Source organism: Atta colombica, unplaced genomic scaffold (assembly GCF_001594045.1).
Source record: "Atta colombica isolate Treedump-2 unplaced genomic scaffold, Acol1.0 scaffold105, whole genome shotgun sequence".
Lineage (NCBI taxonomy): Eukaryota > Metazoa > Arthropoda > Insecta > Hymenoptera > Formicidae > Atta > Atta colombica.
The window spans coordinates 3,585,850-3,595,401 of NW_017259190.1; the positions used below are offsets into that span (position 1 = coordinate 3,585,850).

General features: G+C 42.3%; 1 protein-coding gene across 1 annotated transcript in view; it reads right to left on the minus strand.

Moving 5' to 3' along the window:
• Positions 1 to 9,552, minus strand: part of LOC108691017 (DNA N6-methyl adenine demethylase) — a 45,564-nt gene continuing 36,012 nt past the window's right edge. The window contains exons 4-11 of the mRNA XM_018198630.1: positions 8,182 to 8,419; positions 7,690 to 7,925; positions 4,984 to 7,516; positions 4,524 to 4,699; positions 4,031 to 4,384; positions 3,731 to 3,958; positions 3,454 to 3,608; positions 1 to 3,333 (exon numbers count right to left, since the gene is read on the minus strand). Of these exons, the coding sequence (XP_018054119.1) occupies positions 711 to 3,333; positions 3,454 to 3,608; positions 3,731 to 3,958; positions 4,031 to 4,384; positions 4,524 to 4,699; positions 4,984 to 7,516; positions 7,690 to 7,925; positions 8,182 to 8,419 (6,543 nt within the window). The 3' untranslated portion in view covers positions 1 to 710. The remainder of the gene's footprint in view (positions 3,334 to 3,453; positions 3,609 to 3,730; positions 3,959 to 4,030; positions 4,385 to 4,523; positions 4,700 to 4,983; positions 7,517 to 7,689; positions 7,926 to 8,181; positions 8,420 to 9,552) is intronic.

Below are 9,552 nucleotides of genomic sequence, written 5' to 3' on the forward strand. Positions count from 1 at the left end.
AAGTCTCTAGAAAGGTGCGATAATTCTGAGATCACGTCGTGCAAGTTTCCTTGGTGTCTTGAAGTGCATAGGCGTTCAATGTGTGCTTTTATGTGTACGTGTGATATCGCGTGATTCATCATCTAGACTTCGACTAGCTAGTAAGATTACAATTCTACCAACACGAAACCGTTATTACGTAGCGATATTACTTAAAGTGTACAGGGTCAGAATACGAAAATCTTCGTATCAAAGTCTTCGCAAGGCGTAGCTTTCATCGGAGCTTTCCTGATACATCAATAGCCTCGATCATTGTCTCGATTTTGCAGCCTCTGTCTCGATTACGAGAGTCTCTTTCGAGTTCAACTCAGTAAAAAGTCAGTATAAAACGCGAGCCTCGACAAAGAGTGACGTAATCACACTCAGCGAGGCTTTTTTTCAAGCACGTTTTGTCGTTATGTTTAAATCTTGCGTAAAACTCGAAATAGAAAAATGGCAGTGCAAAGTGTGTTTCTCGTTTTCGGAATAACTAACTATAACGATAATAACAATATAAAGCCTCTCATGGTAAAGTTGCCGCCTCGTCATTTTATCCTCGATCGGATTTGTCGCGATTCTTCTTCAGGATCTTGTTTCTCGAATCCTTTATAGCTGATTCGATTTTTGGTGATGGCATATTTCAATACAAGCTTCGGTCATCGACGATCGAAGCTGTATCGTCCAACCTCGACTCATCCAATCGCACCACCTTCTTGGTATGGTCCAGTTATCATACATGGATGCATTGGGAAGAGCGTTGTCCAAGTCATCGTGGTGTAAGTAGGTGATCTCATCATGAACTGTGAACTGGGGACATTTGGAATGTGCGAAAGTGGTGGAAGTGGCGTCATTTTTTCATTTGTTGTACTACCAGGGCTTGTTGCGGTAGTTGGAGTCGATGGATTGGTTGTCGACACGGACGCATTGCTAGTCGATGTTGTGATACCCAATTTTCGCAGTCGCATCTTTTCCTCCCATTCTTCCCAACCGTGCTTGGATCTGTTTAAATTGCGATGTTGATAGAACACCAAGCTAATTCTAGTCGGATTGAGTCGATTGGGTTTTCTCAGTGCAGTGGTGGCATGCATCTCGTGCTTCGCACATTCGAAGAGTACACTACCATGGCTTAAGGCAATCGCAACACCACCCATTTGAGGATCCTTGAAACATTCCTCATTCTCAGAATAGTCCGTTATTTCGCCGAGTGGTTCTGCCTTCGGAGGAGGCTCTGGCAGGACCGGGAAATAAGGTGTCGGTCCGTAAATATCCCACCGCGGTGTATCCCATCTCGTCCAGCCGGAATTCAAACCTTGATACGTAGGATTCAGGCCTTGATACGGATATTGAGACGAATGGAAGCAACCTTCACGTTTTGGTTGTTGATAGAATTGTTCCGGTGTTTGATAAGAAGGTTGATTATGATTATAGTTGTAACCTTCCCATGAGTTCGTATAAGGTTTCTCGAACACTGGATAGGATGGATATCCATATTGAGGAAATGCATGGTGATTTAAACCAGACATAGCATGGAGATCTTGTTTTACTTCATCAGTCCATGCGAGAGAATTCGAATTGGGTATTTCTTGCTTGTTATCATAAAATCCTTCTCGCAATTTATCTTCCGTGCAACTGTCCTTTAAGTGATTAGATATACATCCATTTTGGGCCGTGTTGCTAGATGGAGCGTCCGGAAATATAGGCTTGGAATCTGGAGGTTTTAAAAATGTTCGGGCCAAAGGATTTGGATAAGCATTAGGTTCCGCAGATAAATTCTGATTGGATATAGTTCGCGAGGGTGGTCTTCCTCTTGGCACTCGGAATGGTGATGGTTCAGATGATGTTTCCCAGGCAGTTTTAGTTTGGTCTGATCTTGTTAGTTTACCGACCCAAATCTTCTTATCGCTCATTTGCTGATCAAATTGATGTGAATTTTTGACTTGATTAGAACACCATGAATTCGCCATATTCCAATTCTGTGGGCAAGAAACTTGATCGGAAGATGGCGATGGAGGATGATTGTTAACAAAGGATTTTGCTTCCGATTGTCTGTGCGCATGATAAATGGATTTTCGCTGATCATTCGACGAGCATTGCGCGTCATTTCGTTGTGGCAAATGCAAGGAATTATGTCCCAAAACATTCGAGTTTGGAGTTTCCATAGATTTATGATTACTATTTTCCATGTAAGAATATAAATTTGACGTGTTACTATCATAATATTGAGTATGATAGTTAGAATTTACAGATGGTTGCATTTGTTTCGATGGAGATAGATGTTGCATCCTATTTGCAAATGTTTGTTCAACTTGTGGCCTCAGTAATGGCGATTTTGTAGAGTTTTCAGCATTCATGTAATTTTGTGTCATTGTATCCGGGTATTTCTGCGAATTAAAATCTCCCATATATTTAGGAGATGTTAATCTCAATTGATTAGTGACACAATCTTGATTTATATTGCGTACATGAACTGGCGACTGATTCATCTTGGATGGAATGTTTCGATGTGTCATTTCCATGCCGAATGATGGATTGAGGGAACCGAATTTTGAGGGAGAACAGTCATTTTGTCCGTTGATAGAAGCAGCGTAAATTCCAGAAGCCATTTGATGATCGTAATTATTTTCCATGTTTGAATGTTCCAATCCTTTCAATGGAATCATTTTCGGATCCTGAGACGTTGTGGTACAGCCCCTGGGTGATACATTATAAGACAGCTCTCCTGATATGTGCGAATGAGGTGAAACCGGATGAATTCTAGGTGAACTTCCATAACATCCTCTGGCTGAATCCACTGTAGAGTTGATTCCACTGTTGGGTAGATTTCTCGAGCCTGGTCTGTGCTCTTCTTGAGAAACGGTACTCCTGGGCCTCGTATCATCTAAACTGGTACTGTCTGGATCCACTTTGATGTCCCTCTCTAAACCACCAAATGAAGGATATTCTCCCCATGAATTCAACCAATTATTTTTACGCTGTTCGAGCCAGCCGTTTCGATTCCACTGTTGCTCACCTTGATATGCTCCCCATCCTTGGTACATGGACACCGGACTATCTAAGACCGTGGATGATACCTGAGAGCTCTGCAACTGCGCGTCAATTCCCTCGAACATGGGCGTCATCTCCAGTGTTAACTGCGATTGTAGCTTAGAAAAATCTACGTGTCCCGAACGTCCGGAATCAGTTATTTTTTCCGTTATAATTTTGACTGAATCCTTTTTGCTGGTCTGAATATCCGATTCATCTTCTTTCCTTTTTTTACCATGACGTCTACACGGTTGAAGAGGTACCGATCTAACTCGTACCTCGCATGGATATCTAAACAAAAAATATGTGTAGCATTTCCCCTTCTTTTCACGTCTACAGTCATAATTATCAATAATTATGTGAAACAATTTTTTTATATAGATTATTTTTAAATACTTAAAAAATACTAACTTAGATAAAAATTCAAGTGCCCCGGAGCGAACCTTCTTCTCTTGACCTTCTTTAGAACCAAATTCGTCTGTGTCATCCATTATGTAAAGAGGTAGCACATGTAACTGTTCGTCTTCGGGTTTCGATAATGTTCGATGTTTTGTCAGAGTAACTACCTGATAAACGTAACAAAAAAATGTTATAATATTTATAAAAAACAAGTTTCATTTTTTCTGGATATTATAGAGAAAAAAATAATATTACATCGCGAATCGAATTAAATATAAAATTCACGCACCACGGTACATCCGTTATTCATGTTGTGTAGATCCCGATGAGAATGTGCACAGAAATCAATGCAAGCCGTAACACCAGAAAAAGGTCGACCTGGTTTAAATCCTAAACGACATTCGCTCGCTTCCCGCTCAAATTGAGTTTGATTATTGAAAGCCTCTGGCGCAAGACTAAGATACAAAGGTGACAAAAGTGTCGCCAGAACGTGCATTCTCTCTTCGACTTCTTGTTCCTGCGAAACAATTCTTTTGTTACAATATACAACTGTTTTTTTAATCATTTTGATTGCCTTCAAGATATTTACCTCTGATCGTACAGACAATCGAAACTTGCGGACGGTTTTACTTCTGGCATATTTGCAGCCGTTATAGTACATTGACCAGGAGCAGCCAAAGGAAAAGCTGGCGCCACATGTGTCAGGATCGAGTCCTTGGCATGCACATGTTCGCGGTTCGTTGGTACCGCACCGTCTGGTGGTTGGAAGACCGAATCGATTGAGTTTGTGACTTAAGAGAGTATAGATACGATCCGCTTCGTGAGTCGGTACTCCTTCCCAGGCAACCATAGCTACAACGATCCAGGCGGTTGGACATTTGTGACCTTGACGATGTTTCACCACGGTTAAGATTTTCTCATCAATGCCGGATCGTCGGATGATCTAACAAATTATTAATGCTACAATTTCGCGTAAAGAGGAAAACAGATGCTGTTGCTACAATATGTTTCTTTACTAACATCATCTTTATAATCATTGCTATCTACAATAATTACACGATTGTTTTCAGAAAATGACTTACCCACTTGGCCATTGGACACCCTTGCGTGGTTTTGCCCTCTTTGCCAGTATAGACGACCTTTTCGAATCTTATCGCATCGCCCTTAAGGCCAGTTCTTCGTTCGAGATCATTCCGAAGATCAGGCAGACTTGCAGCCGCTCCGAGGTGAGTGTAGTACGAACCAGGCTCTGGCGGACCTTGTGGTTGAACCACATTTTATTTACGAGTGGTTGACACGTAAACGAAAGGAAGTAACGGAAGCGGAAACATTTATGCCGTGCACATAGTAGATACGACCTTGCGAATAGGGGTTATGTTAGGTACACACATTCTCCTCCGGATTTCAGGATCATAACCGGTTGGTGTTATTGATAATAAAATGTATATTAGTATATGTTTATAACTTTCTTCCATGTGTTCTTTCGTGGTTAGTGTGCTTTTTCAATGTTAGTGTAGTACGGAATACGTAATTGTAACTCACATTTATCGGCGGGGAAGCAGTTGCAGTCCGGTACTTCAGTCCTGACATTATTCTTCAATTTGTCCAAATGATCTTGCAACTTTGTTGTCACAGTCGTCGTAGTTGGAGTATGCGGACTATGTGGTCCTTCGTTCTTTAATTCAGCTTTTTCCATGGAATCGTCTAGTATTTCATCCTTGGTTTGAAGACCCTGACAACAGCCGTCTCTTAGATGTTCAGGAGTCGGCTGTTCGGTCCCGCCTCTTCGACAGCACCATGAACCAGTACCCGGTGAAACCTTTGCGGGTCCACCATCGCCGCGAAACTTATAATCTCGAGTAATCTCTTGATTCTCTTCGTTCTCGACTATGTTGGACGCATCATGGGATACATGGACATAATTATGTTCTTCGGTGTTTTCCTGTTTAATTAACCGGTTAGAATTGTATTTATCTTGAAAAGATATATGATCGACAACGTTTGTCGTCTTCAAAAAATCCAGATTATCGGTTTTTATTTCGTCACTTTCGGATATTTTCGGGGACCTCTCGAAAGACGTACCCTCAATTTGATTCATGCACAATCTTTGTTGGAAAGACTTGTCGTCGATCTCTTGATCTTTATCATTTCTTCCTTCTGTCTCCCAGGAATGTTGATCTTCGTCTTTATCATATGATTGACTCTTATTTTCTGCAGTGAGTTTCATAAAATTTTCGAAAACTGTCATTCCATTTTCTGGCAATGCAGAATTATCATCTTTATTATTAATATCGTTATTATTGTGATTATGTTCTCCTTCCGTCCATTCCCATAAGCCACCACCGTCGGGCAAATTTTCTACCCGAGGGTGGTGGCTATGCAATAAAAAATTACCGGTCAAGTTTTCATTAGATTGCGTCATCGAAATAATGTTTGATTGATTGATAAAATGATCGGTGCGTTTTTCTTGTATCTTCTCGTTGCTTTCATGTGCATCGCGTATTTGATCGTCTGTTGGATATTCCGAAGAAGATCCATTATTAATATTAGTATGTTGTGATTGCATTTGATGGTGTTGATGGGTTTGTTGTTGTTGTTGTATTTGCTGCTGCTGCTGCTGCTGTTGTTGTTGTTGTTGTTGTTGTTGTTGTTGTTGTTGCTGCTGCTGCTTATTCAAAATCATCGTTTTTAATCGGCTATTAAGATTTACTCGATTGGATTGAGCATAGACATGGCTTTCCGAATTATCTTGATTTTCCGGAAATCCGTTCGGTTTACTAGTATCTACTGTTGTTTGTTGTTGCCATGCAATTCTCTCTCCTGAGTTTTGCATGTCTTGTTTTGTCGTCTGTTGTCCCCAAGTCGGTTGAGTTTCCGATACAGAATTTACAGGCGACCAAGACATTTGACTGTCCAGTTTATTTTCTTGTGGCAGCTGATTTTGCCACTGATGACTCGGAGTCCGTCTAGGACTGGGCTGCGAATCTTGCCATTGTTGCTGTGGCTGTTGACTATTATCACTTTTTATGCTATTTGGTGACCAATTCGGTTGACTAGTCGGCGTGTCAGGCCACGATATTTGATTGGACGGTGTGAGTCTGGGATTCTGCTCCACCTTAGTCTGCTGCGGCCACTGCTGTTGTTGCATTTGCTGTCCGGAAGGCGTCAATCTCGGATTCTGTTGAGATCCTTGCATTTCCGGACTATTTTGCTGCCAGCTACGTTGGCCAGATGGCGTCATCCTCGCGTTTTGTTGAGCATTACTGTGTTGGTGGTCTGACAGTTTCGGAGAGTGCTGCAGCCAGGTCTGATGTTGAGACGGTTGCTGACTGGATGGCGTCAAACGTGAATTTTGCGGATCTCTTAGCTTCGGACTCTGTTGCGACCAGTTTCCCTGAGTTTGTTGTTGCTGGTTGTCGGCGTTTTCGGACCACGATTGTGGCGTTTGAGGTTCCTTCACGCTTCCAGTCTCCCAGCTCATGTGACTCGCTGGTCTTGGCAGTTCCTGTGATTGCATTTGAGTAGTTTGTTGCTGTTCCACCTGAGACTTCATGTTGCCTTGCATATTTTGTTGCTGTTGCTGTGGTGGAGGTTTCTGTGGCTGTTGCATCGCTCCTTCCTGCCAATTCATGTTGGTGTTGACACTACTGCTCATTTTTCCACTTGTGTCTGACCATACATGCTGTTGATTATTGTCGATCACCGATTGTTGTTGCATTTGTGTTTGTTGGTGATGTTGCTGTTGCTGCGAAACCATTTGCCATTGATTCTGCGTTGATTGTTGACCCATTTCCACGTAGCCTGGATACCCGTTAGAGTTGTGTAAACTCTGTGGGTCCGGTTGAAGTGGATACCCAGGCATCTCGTTTCCCGACACGTTAGTAGCGGCGATCGTCGCAAATCCCTTTACTTGTGTATCCGCGACAGTTTGTTGCTGCTGCTGTTGCTGCTGCTGCTGCTGCTGCTGCGATGACTGCTGTGGTCCTCCTTGTGGCTGTTGCTGTTGACTGTCCATATGCACTGAGCTGCTGCGACTCGTCGGAGTTGTCGACGGAGGCGGCGCCATTGTCACGTCCTGCAAGAAGCCCCGTTTTGCGGTGTGTAGCGTTCGTTGCAAATGCTTCATATGATTCTTTAGAATGGCTATCGAAATAGGGACAAATACGAGAATATTGTGAGAAATGGATCCGCGCGAATGAAAAAAAGTGTAAATTGGAACTACATATTTACGTAATTAAAGACACTTACTTGTTGTTGATAACCATTTACATAGTCCTGTCGCTCGTAAGCGACTGATTGATTAGTGGTAGCCGAAGGATCTACAAATTGTCCATTCAACTGCCTCTGAGGCGTCGAAACCACTGCCTGTCCTCCGACAGGGGTTAACGGTGAAGGTTGCCCCGTGATGGTGTATTGTCCCGTCGTTCCAGCTCGTTGAAATGCAGACTGGTCCGTCGTTATAAATGTTTGTTGCTGATACGGAACTATAATATTGAAATTAATATGTTGATAGACACGCGATCTTACATGACATGATACAAAGATGGTCATGTCTCTCACGAAAAACGTTCATAGTAGTTTAAAAAAATTATTTCGGAAATTATTATATTTCGGACAATTTTAACTTATTTCTTTTCTAGAGTGATACATGATTACCGGAAAACTATATAATAAATATCCCTGTTATTTCGCAAGCATTGTCTGTTCGTATTGCTATTATTTCGTTTGAGTTTCACTCACCTGCTTGAGGATGATAAGGTGTTGCGCCTCCATACTGAGGATGATACCTCAACTCTTCGAGTTGATTTGGTGCGGGAATCTGCTGAATGAATTGCTGAGGTGGCCACGGTGCTGGTGATGTTTCGACCGCTACTGTGCCAACTGGTCCGACTCCCTGATGCCAAACTGTATTTCCAAATCCGGCTGTGGGACGGAAACCGGCGCCAGAATCACCATAAAATGGCATTACTCCGGGTGACTGCGCATAAAGAGAATGGACAAATTGTCGTTTAATTTAACATCATTTTCTTCAGACCGTGAAATTCTTGTTAATGTATCGAGAATTGAGGATTAAAATTTGAATGGGGAATCTATATTAGAGATGGCATTTTTACCTTGCACTTTATTTCAAGCATCTATAGATGTAATTCTAGCGTATATATATATATATATATATATATTTTTGTAAAATTATTTTATCGTGTAATAAATAACAACGATAACGACGACCATAGCTGGAGATAAAATGCCATTAAAAATGGAGCTGTGCGAGTTCACTTTCGTTTATTTCCATTCGCCAGACTATTCTCTCGGCTTTGCCTGCCTGTCCCGCGTTTTCTCAACGAAATAGAGCGAGAGAACAGCGCGCGCGCGAGAGAGAGAAAGAGAACTCGGCTGGAACGACGGAGACGGCATCGAAGGGAAAAAAAGGACGTATGGAGGCACAGCGAGGCAAAGAAGGAACCGTCCGCAACGATGCGAGTCGAAGAAGAAGAAAGAACTGGCAACCTCGCAGCCAGACTGTAAAACTTTGTGCAAAACGAGAATCAGGATGATTGGTTCGTTCGTTCGTTTACCGTCGATCTTTTGTCATCTGCTCACAACGATTGCCCCATAAATTACAACGAGTGACACATCTTGATCTTTAGAAACGAGATGAACATTCAAACTTCGAACAGCAGGCAAATTCGTTTTTAGATCTTTAGATAGTCGAGAGGAAATCGTATTTGCTTGGTCATTCTAAATTGATGCTTAGCTATCGAGTTTCCGTGTGAGCAATCCTCGTTAAGCGATTACACGCGTGGCTCCAAAATCTAAAAACGCTGATAAAGCCGCGCTCGCAAATAGATAAGAGGCTTAAGTCCCACGTTTACGCATGAACTTATATGCATGCGATAGAAAGCAATTGTTAATGTCAGAAAGAAGCAAGTGTAAACCTTTTCTGTCCGACATTTAACTCGTTATCGCATATGAGCTATTGAATCAAACGGCTCGTGCCGAACGTTCGATCTCCCCGAGAGTCGTTTATCTCAAGGCTTGGGGGAGTTGACCCTCTCTCTCTCTCTCTCTCTCTCTCTCTCTCTCTCTCTCTCTCTCTCTCTCTCTCTCTCT